Source organism: Bos taurus, chromosome 7, assembly GCF_002263795.3.
Source record: "Bos taurus isolate L1 Dominette 01449 registration number 42190680 breed Hereford chromosome 7, ARS-UCD2.0, whole genome shotgun sequence".
Lineage (NCBI taxonomy): Eukaryota > Metazoa > Chordata > Mammalia > Artiodactyla > Bovidae > Bos > Bos taurus.
In genome coordinates, this window is record NC_037334.1 from 15,759,469 (window position 1) to 15,783,451 (window position 23,983).

The 23,983-nt window shown below is 54.1% G+C and overlaps 3 protein-coding genes across 11 annotated transcripts; 2 read left to right on the plus strand and 1 right to left on the minus strand.

Moving 5' to 3' along the window:
- The first annotated feature begins 164 nt into the window (after positions 1-164).
- PLPPR2 (phospholipid phosphatase related 2) lies at positions 165-8,678 on the plus strand. 8 transcript variants are annotated; one of them, XM_005208754.4, is made up of 10 exons: positions 165-631; positions 1,903-2,076; positions 2,888-3,008; positions 3,602-3,790; positions 3,917-4,052; positions 4,680-4,951; positions 5,858-6,034; positions 6,755-6,877; positions 7,199-7,250; positions 7,383-8,678. In XM_005208754.4, exons 3-10 carry the CDS (start codon positions 2,943-2,945, stop codon positions 7,724-7,726), a joined length of 1,359 nt encoding a protein of 452 aa, XP_005208811.1. In that variant the 5' UTR covers positions 165-631; positions 1,903-2,076; positions 2,888-2,942; the 3' UTR covers positions 7,727-8,678.
- Positions 8,679-13,480: 4,802 nt separating this feature from the next.
- SWSAP1 (SWIM-type zinc finger 7 associated protein 1) lies at positions 13,481-15,017 on the plus strand. Its single transcript, XM_002688846.6, has 2 exons — positions 13,481-13,741; positions 14,278-15,017. The coding sequence occupies exons 1-2, from the start codon at positions 13,496-13,498 to the stop codon at positions 14,782-14,784; spliced, it is 753 nt and encodes a 250-aa protein (XP_002688892.1). The 5' UTR covers positions 13,481-13,495; the 3' UTR covers positions 14,785-15,017.
- A 1,052-nt stretch (positions 15,018-16,069) lies between these two features.
- EPOR (erythropoietin receptor) lies at positions 16,070-21,683 on the minus strand. Of its 2 annotated transcripts, none has more exons than NM_001205601.1 (8): positions 21,425-21,539; positions 20,432-20,567; positions 19,869-20,044; positions 19,634-19,791; positions 18,999-19,152; positions 18,824-18,911; positions 16,990-17,077; positions 16,070-16,896 (listed from the first exon to the last, which is right to left on the minus strand). In NM_001205601.1, the coding sequence occupies exons 1-8, from the start codon at positions 21,537-21,539 to the stop codon at positions 16,285-16,287; spliced, it is 1,527 nt and encodes a 508-aa protein (NP_001192530.1). In that variant the 3' UTR covers positions 16,070-16,284. The 2 variants fall into 2 exon arrangements, with proteins under 2 accessions (NP_001192530.1, XP_059743906.1); XM_059887923.1 differs by having other exon boundaries at positions 16,072-16,896; positions 19,676-19,791; positions 21,425-21,683.
- Between the last annotated feature and the right edge of the window lie 2,300 nt (positions 21,684-23,983).

The window sequence follows — 23,983 nt, forward strand, 5'->3', positions numbered from 1 at the left end:
GAACTGTTGCTCCTGCTTCTTCCTGGGCCTGCGAGTGACCCCTGCAATTTACTACCCAGTCTTGGGCAAGATGTGGAGACCAAGGGGCTGAACAGGATATGTGGTTCTAGAGTCAGGGGGCGGTGTGACACTGGATTTAGTATATGACAAGGTCAGAGGTCAGTATGTCCAGTTATTGAGTGACCAGACAGTCTTTTCCCCACTAGCCACCAGTCTTCCTTTGTGGGCTGCCCTGGCGATCCTGCCTGCTGTCCCTACTGCCAAATGGGGAAACTGAGGCTCAGAGAGGGAGGGTCTCGTTATCCCACCCTCTTCCTCTCAGCACCCACCAGGATCCTCCCTCTTAACCTCGTCTTCGTTCCCTCATGGTTCGCCCCCAAAAGGAAGTGGGGCCCCGCCCCGAAAACGCTAATAAGGCATCGCGAGGCCCCGCCTCACGGGTTATGCAAATAATGTCCCGGAGGCCCCGCCCCTCCCTCCGGCGCGGAGACTGCGCGGCGCGGCCGGGCCGGCCGACCGCGTCTCCATCTCCGCGTTCGCCTGCTGGCTGGCGGTCGGTTTGTCTGTCCGTCCCGCTGCGCCGGGGCCGTCTAGGTGGAGCCAGGGCTCAGGCGGCGGTAGTGTCGACCCGGTGAGGGGGAGGGCCTCGGGGCGCCGCCTGTACCTCTTCTTGCCGGCTTCCGAGCCTCGTTGTGTCTGTCTGGCCAGGGTTCGGTTCGTGTGGGTCGGGTCCCCTGCGGGTCCAGCGCGGGGAGGGGGAGGGGAGGCTGCGAGCTGAGGCTTGGGGACCCAGCTAGGGGAGGGGTGGATGGGGACAGTACCCCGGTGAGGCTGCTGGTGACTGGGTGGTTGTCGTTATGTGTCAGTGTGTGTGTGGCATCAGGGGTGTGCGTGTGGTGGCTGTGTGACTGTGTCTCCCGTGGCTGTCTTTGTGTGATTGTCGCCGTGGGTATCACTCTGATGGTGACTGTGTTGTGGTCGTGTTGCTGTGGCCGCCTTTGAGTGGCCCTGTGACTGCTCTCTCAGTGATTGTGTGTCTGTCTCGGTGTCTGTGTGGTTGTATGCATGTGACTGTCATTGTGTGGCTGTTGTGTTTTTTCTGATGGTGTGTGGGGGCCCATTATTCTGTGACTGATCGTGTGCCTTTCTTATGTGTCTGTGTGCAAGTCTATGCCACAGTCCATGTATGTGCCCTTGTGTGGCCATGTGGATGTGGTTGTGGATGGCAGGGCTCTTCTGTGACTGTCAAGGTGGACCCCAGACTTAATATGTATCATTCTGTGCCTTGTAATTGGGGGCGTGACGCTGTGACCAGTTCTGTGACACCCCCCCCCACTGTGTGTGTGGTGAGTTTTTTTTTGATGTGACTCTTAAGTGTATTGGCAGCTTTGAGTCTCTGTCCCTGATGGGGGTGGAGTGGGGCTGTATGTAGGGCCATGAGGTATGTGAAGGACCTCCTGTTGTGTCCCAGTGACTGTGTGTGTTGGGGGCAGGGGATTTGTTTGATCTGCGTGGGTGTCTGTGACAGGCCGTGTTCACACCGTGCTGTGTGAGTGTGCAGTTGTGTGTAGTGGGTGTTGGGCACCTGTCTGAATGAGCGAGCCCATCTTGTTCATCACAAGACTGACACCCAGTGCATTGCTTGGAACCCAGCAGGTCCTTCATCCTTGTTGGTGGGATGGACGAATGCTGTTCGATTGGATATGTGTGTGTGTGTGTGTGTGTGTGTGTGTGTGTGTTGGGGAAGGTGGTTGGGATGGAAGCTCTGGCTGAGTTGTGTACTCTGGGAGGGGTGCCGATGTGTGTCTGTATCTCTGTGAGAGTGAGGGGGCCATGGCTGGGTAGGCACCTTGGGCATCTGGGATCTCTGGTATGACCCTCACCCCACGTGTAACGTTGCAGAGCAAGTGACGTGGATGGGGCACTGGACCCAGAGTGCCTACCCCTGCCTGTCTGGGCCTCAGTTTCCTCATCTGGGCAATGGGGGTGACCATCCCTGCCCTGCTGGCTGCCAGGAGCGGCTGTGAGTCTGTGGGCGTGGCAGCAGCCTGCGGGAAGCCATAGGGCCATTCACAGGTGAGGTCTGGCTGGGAGAATGGGTCAAGCAGGTGTGACTGTGTACGCCTCTCAGTGCTGGGGACTGACTGAGGTTAGACTGGGGGTGGGGCGGGGGGGGAGGGGGAGCGGGTTGAGGGGGAGATAGCCCTCTCTCATAATACAGGGAGGCAGACGGGCTGGGAGGAGGGGAAAGGAAGGAGAGAGGGAGAGGCAGCTGGGAGAGAGGGAGGGCCTGGCCATCAGCCCAAACCAGTCAGGCACAGCCCATGGGGACAGGAGAGGGAGGCCCCTGTGGGCTCTGGGGGAAGTGGTATGGGGGGAGGGACCTGGTGGAGGTGGGTAACAGGGAGCATAGGGCTTCCTGTAAAGCACGTAGGGGAAGAGTATGGGGGTCTCCTAAAAACTAGTGGGGGTGAGGAACCTTATTTGTAGAAGAGGGGTTCCCTTTAAGCAGGATAACTCTGTGCTGAAGGCCAAGGGGAGGGTTCCCACATGCTAAGGGAGACTGGACCCTACAAGGTATGGAGTCAGAATCTCCTGTGCAGGCTGTGGGGGACCACTATAGAATCGGTGGGCACTTCAGCAGAGGCTGAGCTGAGCAGGTTGTATCGGTGGAGGCACGTGCCTCTAATAAGCTGGGACAGGGGCAAAGACCTGGGTATGTGGAGGCGTGGCCAGAAGCCTCAGGGGGGCGGGGCCGGGGCTCCTTGGCTGTAGTTGGAAGAGCCAGGCTTAGGGGGTGGGGCCAGGTGTAGTTGGAAGGACCAGGGATGGGGGCCAGGGTGTGGCCAGAAGACTCCAAGAACAGATGACCTGAGGCTCCCTCTAGGCCCCGCCCCTGGCGGTGCCATTCCCTCTGCATCTCCACAGGCCCAGCCATCACCATGGCGGGAGGGAGACCTCAGCTGAAGAGGAGTTTTTCCATCATCCCCTGCTTTGTCTTCGTGGAGGTGAGGAGCACAGTTCCTCCCTGGCCCAGAGGGAGGAGGCACCTTCTGAAGTGGCACTCCCTGGGATTCCAACCCACCTCTGCCCATCCTTACTGTGGAACTCTGGGCACCTCACATGCCTTCCCAGGCCTCAGTTTCCTCATCTGCAAATGGGCACAGTTGGCATCCCTCCCTCTCTCTTAGGGCTGTTATGAAAGTAAAATGGATTAATTCTAGAAAAAGGTTTAGTATGATGCCCAGCCCACAGTAAGAGTTACACCTGTTGTGGCTGCTCCTATTGGGTTGGTGCAAAAAATTCGTTATGGAGAAACCCAAATGACCTTTCTTGGCCAACCCAATATTTCTACCAGTAGTTTTCTTTCTCTGTTGCTCTGTCCCTCCATCACACTCACTTTTTGAGCCCTGGCCCTGTTGTCTCTCCCTCTTCCCAGTCCGTTCTCTCTACCCACTCCTCTTCATCTCTCTCTGTATCTCTCCTCCTTGTCTCTTTCTCCATCTCTGTGTCTTTGTCTCCATGGCTCTGACTCAGACCTGACCCTTTCTTTCCTCTCTCTTCTCTGTCCATCTCTCTCCCCACCCTGACTGGACGGCAGTCGGTACTGCTGGGCATCGTGGTCCTGCTTGCCTACCGCCTGGAGTTCACAGACACATTCCCTGTGCACACCCAGGGCTTCTTCTGCTATGATAGTACCTATGCCAAGCCCTACCCAGGGCCTGAGGCTACCAGCAGAGCACCCCCAGCCCTCATCTACGCCCTGGTCACCGCTGGGCCCACCCTCACGGTGAGACTGGTGGTAACCCGGCTCAGACTATGGGAAGGGCCTTCCAGGAGGCAGGAGGGCCGATGGGTGGTGGGTGGAGGACTGGGTTTGAAGGCCAAGAAGACCACACCTTGGTCTTGCCCACAGATCCTGCTTGGGGAGCTGGCGCGTGCCTTTTTCCCTGCACCGCCCTCAGCCGTCCCCATCATTGGGGAGAGCACCATCGTGTCCGGGGCCTGCTGCCGCTTCAGCCCCCCGCTGCGGAGGCTGGTCCGCTTCCTGGGTGAGTGACTTGGTCAGGGGTCAGCCGTGCAAAAGGGAGATGGGCCAGGCTCGGCCATAATAAGAATTCCATGGGGGAAAGGGCCCTAGAATGTCCATGATGGTGACTTCATGGGGCAAGAGGAATTTGGGCTGTGGGCAGTCCTAGTGGAGGCTCTAGAGATATGGGTGTGCCCTAAGCCAACCATGATGGCAACTCTAAGAGGAGGGCCCCAAATTACCACAAGAAGAATCTCAGGCAGAAAAAGCACAGGATGTCCTCAGAGCAGTGGGGTGAGATCCCTGGCAGTCTTCTAAATATGGGCTCAGCCGCAGTTGGTGGCCTTGGGGTAGAAGGGCAGAGCTCACCCGAAATGGTGGTCCCTGGGGGAGAGGGTTGAAGATCCTCCAGGATGAAAATGAGCAGCTCAGTAATAGCAAGAACAGGGGCAGGTAGAGGAGGCTTAGAATGACATCCCAAGGGAACATGGCCCAACTGTTAGGGAATATGGTGCTAGGGGGAGTCCGAGGTGTGCCTTCATGTCAGTCACAGGAACAAGGAGACAGGGACCCAGATGGGCCTTAAGGGGGCTCACAGGAGAACAGCTGCTGGGCCCTGGCATGAACTCCCTCTCTCATCCTACCCCAGGGGTCTACTCTTTTGGCCTCTTCACCACGACCATCTTCGCTAACGCGGGGCAGGTGGTGACCGGTAATCCCACGCCTCATTTCCTGTCCGTGTGCCGCCCCAACTACACGGCCCTGGGCTGCCCGCCACCCTCACCGGACCGGCCAGGGCCCGACCGTTTCGTCACTGACCAGGGTGCCTGCGCCGGCAGTCCCAGCCTGGTGGCTGCTGCGCGCCGCGCCTTCCCCTGCAAGGACGCTGCCCTTTGCGCCTATGCCGTCACCTACACAGCGGTGAGCCCCGAAATGGAGGCAAGGCAGTTGGGGGGCGGCCAGTGGTCAGAAGACCCTGTGGGCTGGGGCCTCCAATCCCTCCCAGAGTGAGGCCACGCCCTACGTCACTGTGACTCCGCCCCTAGGGCGGAGGCTCTGGCTCCACCCCTTGGAGTCTGGTCACGCCCCCATCTTGAGTCAAGAGCCGTCCCCTTGGTGTTTAGCCACGCCTCCAGACCCACTAACCCCGCATCCGAAGGAGGCTATTGGCTCAGCTCTATAGACTCTGTCCAGTGAAGCCTAGCCAACTCCCTGCCGTGTCACAGGTCCTGGTTATTGGCTGGGTGACTAGGTAGTGGGCTTTCAACTCTGTCCCCTGGAGCCCTTGTCCCCCACTTTGACATCACCTTTTATTGGTCTGGCCATACTCCTGAGTCAATTTCGTTGAAACTTCCTGATTCTTCTCCCCTGCTTTTCCCTGGTCGCACCCACTGTTGCTCTGACTGCTTTTTCTGGCGTTGGGTACTATGCTTCTAACCCTGTTAGTGGTCCCCAGGTGTTTGGGGACTCCACCTCTTGGAGCTCCTGACAGCACTTGTCACTTGGGCCTGACTCCACCCTCTGACTTTGTGGCTACACCCTCAGCCAGCAAGTATCTTTCACCATCTGTGATTGGTCTCCCAGAGACCTGGGGCCCCAGACCCTATCTACTGCTCTTTGGTGCTCAGGCTACACCCTCTTTCCTGCAAAGTCCCACTGGGGGTCCATGACTCCATCCCCTGAACTCCAGTCCCCCTGGCTGTGTTCTTTGGAGCCCCAACGTGGCTTCTCAGGGTTCAGACCTCACCCCCTTCCCTGAATGTAATGTCCACTTGAGTTTGGGAACTGTTGCTGCCGTGTGACCTCTAACCTGTCCGGCCCCTGCAGATGTACGTGACACTCGTGTTCCGCGTGAAGGGCTCTCGCCTGGTCAAACCCTCACTCTGCCTGGCCCTGCTGTGCCCTGCTTTCCTGGTGGGCGTGGTCCGCGTGGCGGAGTACCGCAACCACTGGTCGGACGTGCTGGCTGGCTTCCTGACAGGGGCAGCGATTGCCACCTTTCTGGTGAGCCCCCTTGCCTTCCATCCCTGACCCGAGGCAGGACTGCATGATGATGAAGGGTGTGGACTCTGTGTGACCTTGGGCAAGTCCCTTAGCCTTACCTAGCTGGGACATTCTCATCTGTGAAATCGGATAACAGGTTTGGGACCCGGGTAAGGCAAGTGAGGCACTTACTTGAGTACACCAACTAAGGGGGATACCAGAACACTCAAGATCAGGGAAATATTATAAATAATAATATAAAATAATATTAATCATGACAAATTTATTTTATTTATTAAAAATAATTTTTTTTGGAGGCACATGGCATGCAGGTTCCCTGACCAGGGATTGAGCCTGTGTTCCCTGCAGTGGAAACACAGAATCTTAACTACTGGGCCACCAAGGAAGTCCCAAGATAAATAATATTCTAATGAAATATTCTCCCAAATCAGGATTAATGGAAAAACCCATGTTGTCCAAAATACCAAAGGTTTAAATAAGGACAGGATTAGATCCTGTTGTTACACAACTCAGCATCATTTGCCTCCCCGTGTGGAATAAGTAATAAGGGTACCTATTTCTTAGTAAAGTGGAAACAACGGTATTTGGCACATTATAGGCACCATAAAAGTGTTAGCTGTTCTTGAAAACCTAAGCCTCAGTTTCCTTATCTGACAAATGGGAATAGTAATCTACCTTATCGGCCTCAGGCCTCAACAACCCCTTTCCCTCTGTTGATAGGTCACCTGTGTCGTGCACAACTTCCAGAGCCGGCCACCCTCTGGCCGAAGGCTCTCCCCTTGGGAGGACCTGAGCCAAGCCCCCACCATGGACAGCCCCCTCGAAAAGTTAAGTGTGGCCCAGGTAAGGGGGGCCGGGGGCTGCTCCCGGCTGGAGAGGGTGGTGGGTGGAGGAGGGACCAAGGAGGGAGGAAGTCGGCAGGCGGTGGGGGGTCTCAGGGCCATGGAGGGGTAGAGGAATCACTTGTCTCTGTGGACCTGGGTCCCGGGGGGGGGGCTGCCCACAGAATGGAAGGGTGTGTCCCCCCTCCCTCTCAAGGAGACATGATTAATCCTGAAAACTCGTTACCTGTTCCACTGGGCTCTATGCACTTTGAGCCCCTTGTGGCTGTGGCCAGGGTGCCCAGGGGGCCACTAGCCCCTCCCCTCCGCCTCTTTGTCTCAGGAACCCGAGGGCTGCAGGTCGCATTCGACACCGGCACGGCTCACCCCATCCAGTGAGTATCAAGGAGATGGGAGGATAAATAGGGGGACTTCCAGATGGCTGTCACTGCCACAGAGGTGTCACTGTGCTCTTGTGGCCTCTCCCAAGCTTTCTAATCCCTTGACTTCTGATTCCTGATCCCTAGAGCCGCAGAACTGCGCCCGCCGTGGCCACCTGATCCCCAACTGCGTGTCCTCCAGGGCTCCAGCCATGTGTTCATCGCCCCGTGTGCCCCGCCCTCGATTGAGGTCTGAGCCGACGCCCCTGCCTCTCCCTCTGCCCCTGCCGGCACCAGCCCCCAGCCAGGGCCCCTCACCCTCTTCGCCTGGGCCTGGGGGGCCGGGCGGGGGTGGTGGCCGTGGCCGGAAGCTGCTGCTGCCCACACCCCTGCTGCGGGACCTATACACCCTTAGCGGACTCTATCCCTCCCCCTTCCACCGGGACAATTTCAGCCCTTACCTGTTTGCCAGCCGTGACCACCTGCTGTGAGGCCTGACACCCACCCAGAATCTGCCCAGTCCCCATTTCTTCCCTGCCACGCGTGTGTGTGCGTGTGCTGTGTGAGTGCCAAAGCCCTTGTCCCCAGGCCAGCCAGGCCCATACATCAGAGGATGGCTGGAAGGACATCGAGGGGACCCCGTGTCTCTTGCCCTCTGGGACCTCCAAGTGGGCATAATTGGGAGGTGGGTCCTTGCCTCCTAGGATTGCCCTTTTAAGGGCCAAAGCCTGATCCCATTGGCCATTGCCCAGCCAATGGGAGCTTCCCAGTTCTCAGAATTCTAGCCAAAAGGAGTTTACTCCAGCCAATAGGAGAATCCCCATCGTTTCTTAGACACCTCAGGCAAGAGGGCAATTCTAAGTCAGTGTTCAGCCTCTGAACAACAAATAGGAGTCCTTGGTTCTCAATCTCAAGGTGGGTGGGTATGATTCCAGTCAATGGGGGACCGCCCATGTCTAAACATGTGCAAAGGAGAGAATGCTCTCTCCTCAGAATCAGAGTCCAGCTGGAGGGTGGGGGGCAGGCTCCCCCATGGCAGGGTCCTTTGGGTACCCCTTCCTCTCTCAGCCCCTCCCCCATGTGCAATCTCTCACCCAGTCTCTCTTAACTCCCAACTTGTGCAGGGCTTGCCCCATTTCAGAGGTTTTGGGGTTCAGGGTGCTGCATTCCCCCTTGCCTGTGCCCAGATCACTTCAAACCCTTCTGTTATTTATTAGGGCTGTGGGAAGGGAGTTTTTTTTTTCCTTAGAACCACCCCTGTTCTTCACACTGCCCCCCCCGCCGCCCCCATGCCTCAGCCTCATACAGATGTGCCATCATAGAGGCATGGGTGGAGCAAAGAGGGCTCTCCACCCCCGGCAGCCAAAGGCAGTGGGCAGGAGAGACACTGCCCCCCTTTCACACCCCCTCCTCATCTTTAATAAAGACCTGTTTGTAACAGAAGTTTGGCCGCCTGCCTTCCTCCTCCAGGTGGCAGGGGTGAAGGACTTTGATGTTGGGTGTGGGTGTCAGTGAGGCTTGGTGTGAGTGTATAGTCACAGGGAGATAGCGGGGAGGCAGCATGGGGCTGTAGGATCCATGACTTGGCTTTAATCCAGGCTCAGCATTTCCTGGTTGTGTCACCTCAGGAAAGTTAATTAACCTCTCTGTGCCCTTGATTCTTCATCTGTCAAATGCAAACAGCCCTGCAAGCCACATGTAAGGCACACAAACATACTGTGAGGGGCCTCATGTGACTGTCTTCCTCAGGTGGCTGGCCTGTTTTTGACCATGGCCAGGGTGCTGAGGGTACAGGGAATACGGTGAGGGGACTGTAGAGGTCCTAATAGAAGGGGATGCTGAGGGCAGCAGGAACCTCCACGCTGAGTCCCCGACTACATGGATGTGACCAGGGGTTTTGATTATGAGGTTGTGCTGAGAACCAACCCCTGAGGGCCCAGCAGAGACTGGGGAAGGTAGAAGGACAGGGAGCCACATACAGCCCCCCCACACAAACATGCTGTGGCTTCAAGAGACTTCAGGCCATTCAGGGCATGGAGCCATTCAAAAACCAGGGAAGGGAAGTCTTCTTTCCTTACACATTTCTTCATTGATCCATCCATTTATTCAGTCAAAAAACATTGTGGAGCACGCCCCACCCCACCCCCATGCGTGGTAGGTGCTGTCTTCTTAGGCAAAGGGGCTGCAGTACTAAGCAGAATAGACACAAAATCCTGCCTTCATGGAGCTCACATTCTAACACCAGAGAAACAGTAAACGAGGTCAATAAGTTAGCCACAAAACTACAATTCCCAATTTCAAGAAGGTCTGGAAACCAAAATTATCCTCATAACTCATTTGTGGCAAAACCTGACCTGAACTGACTTAAGGTCATTATAGCTTTTATTTGCTTAACTTTATGTGAGTATTCTTATGTTTCGTTGCAGATACAGTGATTTAGAATGTTACCCCAGGTCCACCTAGGGGTATTAATCAGTACATCGTATTTACACCATAGTACCTTTTGAAAATCTGAAAAAATCTAAATTTCAAACTGCAGGATCAAGAATTTGGGTCAGAAATTGGTATCGTTGATATGTTAGATATTGATAAGTAATAAACAGAAAACTCAAGCTAGAGAAGACAATGGGACAACTTTGGAATGAGGACATGGTTTGCAATTTAAAGAGAGTGTCCAGGGAAGCTATTTCTGAGGAGTTGGCACTGGAGATGTGGTGTGGAGGGAGGAAGGGACGAGAGCCCTGCAAATAACCGCAGTGTGGAGTGGGGGAGTGTTCCAGGCAGAGGGAACAGCAAGAATGAAGGTCTGAAGTGACAACGTGCTGGCTTTGTTCAGGGCACAGTGAGGAGACCTGAGCGGCTGGAGCAGATCAAGCGACGGCTGGAGCAGATCAAGTGATGGGGAAATAGAAGGGAAAGGAAATGTGCCTGGAGGAGTGGGGTGTGGTTGATTCTGCATTGCAAGAAATGAGATGGACGCATGAGAGGGCTGAAGGCAAAGGAGGGATAGGATCATGTAGCCCCCTACTTCACCGCATGGAGTATCTACTTCCAGGGCTTGCCTTCCCCTGAGCCCCACAGCACAGCTGCCTCCATGGGGCCCAGCAGAGAAGCAAAATTTCAGCACAACGGACAGTATTCTATGAACAAACCAGTTGGCGCTGTCCATGGTTCTGATGTTAAGCCTGGGCCAAGAAAAGGTCAGGTTGGGGCTGCCGGGCACAAAGAAGTGTCTGGACCCGCTAGGGAGGGTGGAGACTGCAGCCCTGGCCTTGCCCACCCCCACTGCACGGTGGATAATCTTAGGTGGAAAATCCAGATAAAGATGTTCCTGCTTACTCAAAAGGCTTCTCCACATGACCCACCGCCTCTTGTCCTCAACTTGACCAAAACTGAGCTCCTTTTTATAATGTAAGTCAGACCATGACCCTCCTGTGTTCAAACGCTCTCTGGGCTCTCCATGGCACTCTGTGTAAGGGCCGAGGTTCTCCCAGTGCCTCCAGTCCTTTGCACTTGCAGGTGCCTCCCCCCTGGAATGCTCTTCCCCCTCATATCTGCATGATTCGCTCCCTCACCTCCTAGGAGCCTTTCCTCAAGTGTTACCTTCTCTGGGAGGCCTGCCCCTACCATCCTGTTTAAAATTGCAAAAACCAAACAATTGTCCCTTCCCTTCCTTTCCCTGTGCAAATCTCTCTCTCTCTCTTTTTTTATGCAGACTTATCATCTGCTCATAGACTATTTAAATTCTTCATTATGCTTGGTGGCCATTATTACCTCCCTCACTAAGATGTCAGTTCCACTGAGACAGAGATGTTGTTGTTTGTTCACTGCTGAGTCTGTGTGCCTCCTAGAACAGGGTCAGGAACAACATACTTGCTCAATAAGTGTTTGCTAAATGAATAAACTTATCACTTGAGGATACCAACAAACGGGGGAGGAGTACAGACTGACCCTGAACTGTCCACCTCACCCTTTGGTTCTGCCTCCTCCAGGGAGCCCCTGTAAGGTAAAGTCCTTCTGTCAGGACATGAATATGGGGTCCCAAGAAGCAAGGGAAAGAAGTAGTGTATGCATGAGAGATACACCTAATGTCTGCATCTCTGCCAGTATATGCATTCAGGAGCACCTATCCAATGTCAGGTGCTGTTCTAGGAGCTGGAGACCTAGCAGTGAAAGAAAGAGGGACTCTACCTCAATTGAGCTGACATTCTAGTGGGGAGAGAGGCAATAAGATAAATACATATGGTTGGAAGTGATAAGTATTTGGAAAGAAAATAAAGGTGAAGAAGCAGTGAAAGAGTGCGGAGGGGTGTGATTTTACACAGGTAGTCAGGAAAAGTGAGTAGAAAATTTGAGTAGAAACCTGAATAGAATGGAAAAAATGAGGGATAGATATGTGGGAGCTGAATGCTCTAGGAAATGGAACAGCAAGTGCAAAGGACTTGAAATGGGGCTGTGTTCAGCATGCTCTGGTGTTTATAACTATGTGGAACTGTGCGATACAGGTGCTTGTTATTTAGAGTGTTGCAAAGTGAGGTGAATCAAGGGAGGAGGTGGTGCATTTAACAGGACAATGTAACAGTGTGCCTCGTGTGTGTGTGTGTGGGGGGGGGGGCAAAGGAATTGTTGTATCAGACTGTGTTCTGGTGTACTTGCAAGAGAAAGGGTGTGGGGCATGAATGTGAGAAAGAGTATGTATGGGGTGCTTTGTGTCAGGATATGATTGTGAGCATGTGGGTGGTGGGGATTCTGAAAATGAAATATATGCAGAGATGCCCTTCCTCTGTGTGTGTGTAGGAGTGTGGGGGTGCCTGTCTGTGTGAGTGGGTGTAGGAGTGTGGGGGTGCCTGTCTGTGTGAGTGGGTGTATTGAGCGATGTTGTGAAGCTCTTTTCTGGCCCCAGAGGGAGAGAGAGAGCCCTGGAAATCTCAGTTCAGCCCTGCCCCTGGGTCTCCTGGCAACAGCACCACTTTGAAGTTACCAGGAGACAGAGTTGCCAGGGCAACAGGGCTGTGAGTGGCAGCTCTGGGGAGAAGTCTGTGTGAAGATATCCAACCAGTGCTCACTTGGCCACTCACCTTGTTCTTCCTTCTCTTCCAGTTTCCAATCTATCCTACCTTTCTTTATTCATTCCTTTAACAAGCCTTTGTTGAGACTTGCAATGCCCTAAGCACTGTCTTGGAGAAGGCAATGGCACCCCACTCCAGTGCTCTTGCCTGGAAAACCCCATGGATGGAGGAGCCTGGTAGGCTGCAGTCCATGGGGTCGCTAAGAGTCGGACACGACCGAGCGACTTCCTTTTCACTTTTCACTTTCATGCATTGGAGAAGGAAATGGCAACCCACTCCAGTGTTCTTGCCTGGAGAATCCCAGGGGCGGGGGAGCCTGGTGGGCTGCCGTCTATGGGGTCGCACAGAGTCGGACACGACTGAAGCGACTTAGCAGCAGCAGCAGCAGCAAGCACTGTCTGGGTGCTGGAGATACTGAAGTGAACTTGACAAAGAAGGTCCTGCTGTGGCTCTCCCTCAGTCTCCCAGCCCCTGCATCTTTGCCTCTTCTCTCTCTCTCTCTTTTTTTTTTTTGTTCTATGGTCCTGCCTCTCACTATACCCTAAGCAGGACTCAAGAAGCCCCCAGGCCAATGAGGAAGCCAGCTGAGACTCTTCTCACAGACCCTCAAAGACACTCCTTTGCTGTCTGACGGATGTTTTGCACATGAATATCCTCAAACTTGCAACCCCAAACACACACACATTTGTGCAAGCATTCAAGTGCAGAGAGAGACAAGCGGATAGCTTATCCACTTCTCCCCTTCATTGTCATTAGGTAACATCAGCAGAAACGCGCGCGCACACACACATCGCAATATTCCTGAGAGACCATGTGCTCCATCTTACAGGTGGGCAAAGCTGAGGCTCAGAGATTTTAAGTAATGTGTCCGTGATTAGGGCCTGTTCCGTCCAACTCTGAACCCTTATATTGTCTGATTAGCTGCTTAGCTCACAATAATAGTATTCGTGGTGCTTCCGCCAGCGGACTCACTTACGAGAGGGCCTTATCGCCTTGAAACGCCTCCATTTGTTGCTCAAACTAGGTTATTCGCCCCCTCACCAGGGGCGGAGCTAGGAAACGTCGATCTAACTTTGAGGAACAGATTTTTGGACTAATGGAGAAGCTAAATGCACTGTAACCAATGAGACCCCGCCCTGGGCGGGATTAAGGGCAGGCACCGGCCGCTGATTGAACAGAAGTACGCGGCAAATGGCGGAGACGCTGAGGCGAGTGCTAAACTTGGGCATCGCGGCGGGCCCCGGGAAGAACACAGCTGAAGCCGAACCGCCTTTGCTGCTGCTCGGCGGTCCAGGCTCTGGGAAGACAGCGCTGCTATTCGCGGCGGCCCTGGAGGCGGCAGGGGAAGGCCGAGGTCCGGTCCTCTTCCTGACCCGGAGGCCTCTTCAAAGTCTGCCCCGCAGGACTGGACCAGCGCTCGAACCACTGCGATTACAAGTAGGGAGGGGTGGGCCCAGAGGCGGACCAGCCCGTAGAGGGGCGAATGGGGGATTGACTGATAGGCGGAGACAGACCAATGGCGGAGACGAAGCAAACATTGTGGGAAGGAATATGGACGAGTCGGGGATACGAAGCCTTGTTTAGATTGAATGAGAAACCACCCAATGAAGGGGCAGAATCCACAAATTTGCTTCCCAATGGGTGGAGTCAGGGGCGGAGCTAAACAGGAGTCCTTGGTGGAGTTGGACGCTATGGGCGGGTTTTCCGTGGAAAGATTGCCCTAGAGATTTGGCAGAAAGGCGTACCTTGTTCTTAATAATACCGGGCAGTGACGAGTGCAGGATAAGAAAAAAACGAGGGGGAGGGGTTGGTGAACAGAAGAATATTCGATCCCTCTGAGCTGCTTCACGCTGGAACCAGAGGTCTAGTGGGTGAGAGCCTCGTCCAGGGGAGTATGCAAGGAAGCAGGGCTGCTCTAACTGGAAGCTCGGCTTCCTATGCTGAATCTGGCCCTTTCCTTTTTCCCTTTCTAGAAGATCCGCTTCCAGTACCCATCCTCAACCCGTGAGCTCCTCCGGTTTCTGTGCTCTGCCCATGAGGCCCGTGGACCAGCCCCCTCACTCTTGCTGCTTGATGGCCTGGAGGAGTACCTAGTAGAAGACCCTGGGTCCCAGGAAGCCGCCTACCTGGCTGCCCTGCTTCTGGACACAGCTGTCCACTTCAGCCACCGGGTTGGGCCTGGCCGGGGCTGTGGGCTCATTGTGGCCCTCCAGACCCAGGAGGAAGGAGGAGACAGTGGAAATGCTCTGCAGCTGGCACTCCTTCAGAGGTATTTCCCTGCCCAGTGCTGGCTGCAGCCGGATGCAGCAGGCCCAGGACAGTGCTGCCTCCGAGCCTCCCTGGAGCCAGGTGGGCTGGGCCCCAGGGAAGAATGGTGGGTGATTTTTCAACCAGATGGAGAGATGACAGTCACCCGACGGCCCACCCAGGCGGTTGACACCAGCTCGCACAAAGGTTCAAGCTCTGGAGGCCAACCGTGAGCTTTGGAGTGTGACAACTTCTCCATGCCTGTTTCCCTGTCTGGAACACCTACCTCAGTTCAGTTCAGTTCAGTCACTCAGTCATGTCCAACTCTTTGCGACCCCATGAACCACAGTACACCAGGCCTCCTTGTTCATTACCAACTCCCAGAGTTTACCCAAGACAGATGCAAATTCAAAGATCTTAAGATTGTAAAGTGCTTTTTCTCTCGTAAATATACCATTATCCTGTATATATTGTGCCCAGCCAATATATTGTTTAATTTTTCTGTTTTGAATTTTATAAAGAAGAATTTCATGATAAATGTAATCTGAAACTTCGCTCTCAACACTGGTACTAAGATTCGGCCACATTTTCATTCATTCCTTTTTCCATACTGCATGTAATTCCATGAGTGACTATACCCTAAATTAGGTATGATCAGATTGACTTATTTACTACTATTAACAATCGTACACATATCCTGGTCCATGTGTGTGAGGGTTTTTAGGGTACATATCTAAAAGTGGAATTGCTGGAATAGAAGGTATGCTTTCCTAGGTTATGTCAAACTTTTAAAAAGCAGTTAAGCCGAAAACTTCCAATGAGCCACTTGATTGACCTTTGGTGTCATCAGAGTGCTTTCTTAGAACCAGATTCGGAATAAAGCCTTAGGAATTAATGTTAGTATTATTAGCGGCAGAGACTAGCTAGCTGCTCATTAAACAGCTCTCCTCGCTTGGGTGCACAGCTGAACTACATTTCCCAGCTGTCCATGGTTCTTACGGAAGTCACATGCCCATTTCTAGCCAGCAGAATTTGTGAAGAGGTGGCGCCCACCTCCAGGCTACATCCCTAAAGTGGCCCACAAAAATCTTCTGCTGTCTCTCTCTTGTGGGCTGGAAGGATGCAGAGGGTCCATCTGAAGACCCCAGAGTACCCCTAGGAGATGGTTAAGCTACAGCCTGGGTTTCTGACTCATCCCAGGGATAAGCTAACCATCTATTTGAATTGTATGAGAGAAAGTGCTTCCCTGGTGACTCAGCTGGTAAAGAATCTGCCTGCAATGTAGGAGGCCTGGGTTCAATCCCTTGGTTGAGAAGACCCCCTAGAGAAGGGAATGGGTTGTTGTTAGGGCAGCTAGCATAACTTATACTGACCAATTCATTCTGTTATTATTATTCAGATTGCCAGGTGAGAATTTTAGATTTAACTCCAGACTTTTTGCTGCTTCTTCTATGGCCTGGGCCCAGGGAAAAGATGGGGCTTACAGGTATTTATAGAAGTCACGACAGGAAACTTGTATATATTTATATATAAAGTATATATATATATATATTTATCTATCTACACACAAAAAACTGTACATTTAAAAATACTGCAAGGCTGTGACTTTCTGAGCAGGATGAATTGAGCAGAAAGCCAAGGTCAGCAGGCCTCACTGACCCTGCTGGATAAACCTTGGGCCTTGAGTAGCAGTGGGGTCATTCTGGGTCTCTGTGCCTCTGAGGGCTGGAGTCCTAGGAGCAGGCCACGTAGCTTGGGGGTGAAGGCTTGGGGGCTGGGATGAGGCTGTTCTCATAAGGGTTGGAGTAGGGACCATTGGATGAACCCCCCTGGGCTTCCTGGGAACCCCCTGAGCTATAGTCAGTTGAGATGCCAGAGTCAGACACCACGAGGTACAGGTACTTTAGGTGGGGTGGGGTGGGGAGCAGCTCAGGGGGCAGTGCCCTTGGGCGCAAGAGCTGGGAGCTGGGGTCAAGAATGGTGTACTCAAAGCTAGTAGCAGAGGCCCCCTCCGGCCCAGGCTTCAGGGCCAAAGCGGATGTGCAGGAGGACGCTTCTGAGGCTTCATCCATGGTCACTATGTCCATATCGCCACCAGGCTGCAGGAGATCCTCGCTCGGCGGACTCCGGGGCAGCAACCACTTGTCCAGTACCAGGTAGCTGTCTTGGGCATGCTCGCTGCCCACTGGCTCCAGGAGGGGCCCCCCGTCATCTGCCCCAGGTTCCACTGCCTGTGTCACCCCCCAGCAGCACTCAGAGAGGACTTCCAGGGGGGCAGGTGGGTCCTCTGGGAGGGGGGTGCTGGGGCTCCACCACAGACACCCGTCAGTCTGGTACAGCCACAGCTGGGGAAACAGCACCACCTTGCTCAGACACTTGGAGTTCGGCCACAGGAGCAGGGAAGCCCCAGGCCTGGAAGGAACAACCAGGCCGCCTACCTGGAAATTACCCTTGTGGGTTGTGAAGAGGCCTTCAAACTCGCTCTCAGGGCTTGGGATGCCAGGCCAGATCTTCTGCTTCAGAGTCCTGGTGAAACCAAAACAAACAGATACCTGGGCATGTATCACTGAACATTCACCAACACCCCCTCGGCACCATCCATGGGGCAAAGCTACTCCTAGTCCCTTGTGGTCATGTTGAAGGCAGAGGAGTGCATGGGACAGGGGTTCTGCCAAAGCATCTGCAAGGCCCTATAGAAGGGCAATGGGAACAGGGTTTTGAAGGATACACAGGAGTTCAATATACACTGCCTTATGGTCCCTCTAAAACCCACCCAGGCTTGTCTGAAGGTCCATTATGCTACTTTCCTTCTCACTCTTTTCCATGGTTCTCCAGTGCATTCAGGATAAAGTCCAAACTCCTACAGAAGACCCTACATGATCTAATTCCTGTTACCTCCCTCATCTCCCTCCCCCCCGCCCCCCACCACCTTACACACTCTGCTCTAGGGAAACAGCTTTTCTTGCAGCTGCTTCAATGTTCCAAGCTCATTCCCATCTCAGGACCTTTGCACTTGCTGTTTTTCGCTCCCTGCTTTTCACATGGCAGCCTGTTTCCCAGGATTCAGGTTTCTGCTCTGATGTCACCTCCTCTCACCTATCTATTCTGTCCGTCCTGTCCCCATGGGCATGCATGCTAAGTCGCTTCAGTCATGTCTGACTCTTTGTGACCTTACAGCCTGTAGCCCACCAGGCTCCTCTGTCCATGGGATTCTCCAGGCAAGAATACTGGAGTGGATTGCCATGCACTCTTCCAGGGGATCAGCCCAAGCCAGGGATCAAACCTGAGACTCTTATGTCTCCTTCACTGGCAGGGGAATTCCTTACCACTAGTGCCACCTGGGAAGCCCGATATTTCTGCTATCTCTCATCACAATTTATAATCAAATATCTGTTGGTTCCCTTATTTGTTGTGTGACTTAGCTATGAGATCCACAAGAGTAGAGACACATCTGGTTTGTTCTGCTCTTTCTTCCCAGTGCCTAGCACATAGCTGGCACTCAGTATTTCCCAATCAAGTAAATAAACAAGGTTTTGAAAGAACTAGGAGATTGCTTGGCAGGCATGGCAAGAAGGACATTCCTGGCAGAAGGAACAGTGTATCCCAAGGCTTGGGGGTGTGAAAACACATAGTTTGTACTCGGGTCACAAAAACTGAATTACGAAAACCTCAGGATGGCTGGTCATGTCATAAAACACCTAAGGACCTTGACAACAGGTGGGAGGCATTTGGGGCTAAGTCGTTTCATGAAGCCCATTTGGTTGGCTTTACAGAAGTTAATGAAACTGGGAAAAAAGTATTCACAAAGAAGGGCTTCCCCGGTGGCTCAGTGGTAAAGAATCCGCCTAAAAGGCAGGAGATGCAGGTTCCATCCGTGGGTCGGAACAATCCAGGAGGAGGGCATGGCCACCCACTCCAGTATTCTTGCATGGAGAATCCCACGGACAGAGGAGCCTGGCGGGCTACAGTCCATGGAGTCACAAAGAGTCAGACACGACTGAAATGACTTAGCATAGCACGCACGCACATTCACAAGGGAATCCAAGAAGGAGCAGACACTGAGGTAGGAGGAAAACCCAAAAAGTATGCCCCAGAGCAGAGAATTTTAAGTAAGAATCTGAGTGTGACCTGGCTTGCATCCTGACCCTGCCACCGACTCTTCATTGTGTAACCCTGGGCAAGTGCCTGCCCGTCTCTGAGCCTAGGTTTTCACAGGGAAAGGGGAAAGTTAGTGGAGGGGAGTCTGAGCCAGATGCCGAGTGGGGCGCTCACCGGCGGTGGGATAGCAGGGCCAGCACGGCCAGCAGCAGCAGAATGAGCACGAGGACGAGGGAGAGCGTCAGGATGAGGGGGTCCAAGTCTGGGGGAGCAGGGAAGAGGTCAGGGCGGTGAGCTTGGCCCCCATGCTCCGCCCAGCCCCTCCTACCTCCCTTGCCTGGGGCCTCACCACTAGCCGTCAGCAGTGACGCAGGCTCGGACCAGGCGCTCCAGAAGCCACCGAAGCTGGGCTCGGCCATACGCGCGCGTACCATGAAGGTGTAGCGCGTTCCGCCCCGCAGGTTGCTCAGCAAGCACTCGGTGCGGCCGTCGAGGATCTCCACCTGTAGGCGGGGCCCGGGTGAGGGGTGTGGCCAATAGGGGCAGGGTGGGCAAAGGAGGGCATGTGGGGGTGGACTCTGAGGGATCCAGCCAATCAGAAAAAGGAAGAACAGAAACCAAGCATGGGAAGGCGGGAACGAAAGTAGGAGGCGGGGCCCAGGAAGGCTTGGGGCCAATCAGGATGGGGCCCTGGGTAGAAACGGGCGCACTTCGGCTATTTAACAGCTGGGCCTGCGAACAGACAGGGCGGACACTGGAGCGGTCTAGGGTTCCAGGCAAGAGTTAAGAAAGGTTGAGTCCAGGTGGGCTGGGAAAAGGGGATCATTGGGAAAAGGGACAAGTCAGTGGACGTGGAGATGTCTTGGGCAGGGCGTGGAAGGGACGAGGCCAAGGGGGCGGGGCCCTAGTGACAGTCAGGGTGAGACTTAGAGGGCCTGTCCAGTCTGGAGCCCTCTGGGGCTAGGTCATAGGGACGGGCCTCACCCTCTGTGCGCTCCCTGCGGCGTTCTCTGCCGAGATATTCACCTCATAGCGGATAAGGCTCGCCATGGGTGCCCCAGGCGGCGGGAGCCAGCGCAGTACCACGTGGCCGCCCTCGTCGGCCCGCCGAGCTACAAGCCTGGCGGGAGGGTCTAGGAGCACTGCGGAGAGGGGTTTCCTTAGGTGGGCGGAAACTGGGACTCCCTCCCGACCAATCCCCTGTTCCCAGCGCACTTACCCACTTCGTTGACGTGAATGGTACGGCGGTAGCGTGAAGCGCCCGAGGCCGCAGTGACGTGCAGCTCTAGGGGCACGAAGCTCGACGTGTCGGCTGTAGGCAGCGAGCACCAGAAACGCACCAAGCCGCGGGCGGTGGGTGCCTGATGCAGGCGGCATGGCTTCCACGGCTCACCCCTGTTCAACCAGGAACCAGCGAGGGTAGGGGGATCAAGTTTGGAGGTTTCGCGGGGACCGAGGGCGCGTTTCTGGACACCACCACCAGGGGGCGTCCCAGCCCCGACGTACGCGACGCCTTAAGTCCTGCTTTGGATCGGTATTGTTCCTGCCCTGAAGTTTGCGGTTACCCTCCAGCAGTGATCACGGGAGTGCTCCAGCCCCGACCACTAGGGTGCATGTCAGCCCTGACTCCCTGGGCTTCCCACAACTGCCCACCAGCAGAGATGCAGCCGGTCCCTGGCACCAGGAAACATCCCAAGATGCGAGCTCCTGGGAGGTCTGCCCGGCCCGCCCGCCCCCTGCACCTGTGGGGCGATCCACCTGACCCCGCCTCTTCCAACTCACTCGAGCTGATAAGAGAAGCTGTAGTTGTCTGGGCCGACTCCGGCGGTGGCCGCTTCCTCCCAGAAACACACCAAATCCTCCAAGCGCTCGGTGAAGCACAGAAACTCATCAGGCTCGCGGGCTGTCAGCAGGGCCGCTGAGGATGGGGGTCAGGGGAGGGGGTCAAGGGACCCGAGTCCCTTTCTCGAGCCACAGCATCCTTCCCTCCCTCCTGCCGCCTGTGCGGACCGATAAGAAAAAAAGCCCCGCCCCTGTTCTTCCAGCGGGGCCCTTCGAGGGGTCCGCCGAAGTAGTGCCCCCCAAACTTCCAAGCGTAGGTTGCGTGTCTTATTGTCTCCCTCCAACACACACGCCGCCCACCCGCGACCGGCTTTGTTGAGCGCAGCATTCAAGGCGTCCGCCTCCCGCTGCCGGCCCCGCCCCAACCTAGGGACTTGCGTGCGGGTGAGTGTGTGTGCAGGAGGCGGGGTCCCCTATCAGCCCCGGCAGGCTCCCGGCGGCCCGATAGCGCCAACCGTGCCCCCCGTTCCCCTCCCTCAACCCAGCGGACCCAGGGATCTGGCGCCCGCATGCCAACCGTGTTTACAGTCGCCTGCGGCTCGGCCCCTCTGACTCGGACTCGGGTTTTACCCTCCCTCCCCGCTTGAAGGGTCGGTTAGATCCCCTTAGCTCAGGGACTCTAGAATATAGGACTCTAGACTACAGCACTACCCCTGCCCCATTTAGCGTTTAGCACGCCCCAAGTTCGTTGTAGAGATAAAGCAGGACTCTTATGCCCCCTTTCTAGCTTCTCCCCCAGAACCCAGTCTGGGGATATAGACCCCAGCGTGCCATATGAGATCCCGGTCTAGGGGTTCAGACACCACCTTGGGCTCCAGGTCACAGACTCAGAATGAGAACCTGGGTGACCCCAAGGGTCCGGGCAGGAAGTTCGGGCCCCCATATTGCCCTCCAAGATCCAGTGCTGGGGTCTACACTCAACTCCACCCTTACCTTTGTTTTCAAACTTGGGGTCCGTTGGATTGGGTGGGGGAGCCCAGGCTGCCCCAGCGAGCAAGAGGCAGAGGAAGCCAATTCCAGCCCGGAGGGCTGCCGGGAGATGATACATAATGTAGCCCCAGCCGGGGGCCCAGGGCTCCTGCCTACTCCCCCCGCCCCACGTCTTCCGCCCCTGGCACAGGCCACAGCTGGGTCAGCAGCTGCCTCCGCCGGACACAGCTGACCAGGCCTTCCCGGCCAGGCGCCTCCAAGTGGCAGCTCCCCCGAGGGGGCGGGACCAGCAGGCAGCCCGAGCTGAGATAAGAGGGAGGCAGCCGCCCTGTGGGGCCAGGCTACAGAGAGCAGGGGCCCTGGGCTCCGCACCCCCTTGGGGGTGGAGGGAAGGAACTGCTCTGCTTTCCGCCTCAGACACTTTCTTGCTGTGCGACCCTGGACGGGTTACTTACTTTATCTGAGCTTCAGCCTTTTAATCTATAAAATCCGACTTGGCACATAGCAAGCATTCAAAAAACGTAAACTGCAACTACTGATAGTATCGTACTAATCAACATCTCTTCCCAGTCTGGGTAGGAATATAATAAGCCTAATAGCCGTTGAATGTTTGCACAATGTTGGGAAGTACTGCCAGATAGTAAGTATGAAAGAGCCTGCGTTTGTAAAAATTACATGTATTCTAGAATGCGAGATTTTATTTGTGATTTTGGGGCATTTTCTGCTTACATTTTGTATACTCTTGGGATTTTATTTTACAAGGAACGTGCAGTTCTTTCAATAATCTGTATAGAACACATCATAAAAGCTGTTCTCTTGGGCTGAGCTTCAACTGGGGTAAACACCCTCCGCCCCAAAGAGATGCATGCCTTGGGAAGCAGGGGATACCTACCTTATTGCGTCAGCCAGCCCCAGATTAGCCAATTAGAGAGCTCCATTCCCCGGAGCACAGTAATTGGTTCAGGGGTGGCATGTGACCCAAGGGGATCCAATGAGCTTCCATTCTGGGATTTTCCCTGGAGTAGCTAGGAAAGGAGGTGCCGCTTTCTATTGGATGACGAGGTAGGCAGATGGAGCAGCCAGAGACATCTTTGTCATTAGGAGGAAAAAAATTGGCTGATGGTGAAGCTAAGGTGGACTTCTGCACTGTCTGTTCCCTCCACTTGCAAGGTTCTTCCTCTAAATGTACATGCAGCTCACTTTCAGTTTACTCAGGATTCTAACTAAATGTCACTTCCTCAGTGAAGTCCTCCTGGATCACCCTGTTTAAAATAGCAACCCTCTCACCGCCCCCCTCTCACCGCCCCCGCCTCACCCCACGCACACATCAGTCCTTAAATGGTTTGGTAGTAATAGCAGCAGCAGCATTTTGCATTTCCTGTACTTTTTGTATAAATATGTAATATGTATTTGATGTTTTATTATTGATTCACCACCTTCATTAGTCTGTTTTGTTCATTTCTATATCCCCAGCACCTACAACAGAGCCTGGCATATAATAGGAGGTCAGGGAATATTTGTGGAGTAAAAGATGAGCGAAAAACCAAGCTGAGAGGTGTAGGGAGACAGCTGACCTTGTGTTAGCCACTGGAGAGAGCTTTTCCTGAGTACTCCTGCACCTTTCTTTTTTTTTTTAACCTCCTGCACTTTTAAAAACAGAAGTGGAGGGATTCCCTGGCTGTCCAGTGGTTAGGACTCTGTGCTTCTGCAAGGGGCGTGGATTTGGTCTCTAGTTATTTAACTTATATGCAGAGTACATCATGAGAAACTGGGCTGGAAGAAGCACAAGCTGGAATCAAGATTGCCGGGAGAGGTATCAATAACCTCAGATATGCAGATGACACCACCCTTATGGCAGAAAGTGAAGAGGAACTAAAAAGCCTCTTGGTGAAAGAGGAGAGTGAAAAAGTTGGCCTAAAGCTCAACATTCAGAAAACTAAGATCATGGCATCTGGTCCCATCACTTCATGGCAAATAGATGGGGAAACAGTGGAAACAGTGTCAGATTTTATTTTGGGGGGCTCCAAAATCACTGCAGATGGTGATTGCAGCCATGAAATTAAAAGACACTTACCCCTTAGAAGGAAAGTTATGACCAACCTAGATAGCATATTAAAAAGCAGAGACATTACTTTGCCAACAAAATCCATCTAGTCAAGGCTATGGTTTTTCCAATGGTCATGTATGGATGTGAGAGTTGGACTGTAAAGAAAGCTGAGCGCCAAAGAATTGATGCCTTTGAACTGTGGTGTTGGAGAAGACTCTTGAGAGTCCCTTGGACTGCAAGGAGATCCAACCAGTCCATCCTAAAGGAGATCAGTCCTGGGTGTTCATTGGAAGGACTGATGCTGAGGCTGAAGCTCCAATACTTTGGCCACCTCATGTGAAGAGTTGACTCATTGGAAAAGACCCTGATGCTGGGAGGGATTGGGGGCAGGAAGAGAAGGGGACGACAGAGGATTAGATGGCTGGATGGCATCACCAACTCGATGCACATGAGTTTGGGTGAACTCTGGGAGTTGGTGATGGACAGGGAGGCCTGGCATGCTGCGATTCATGGGG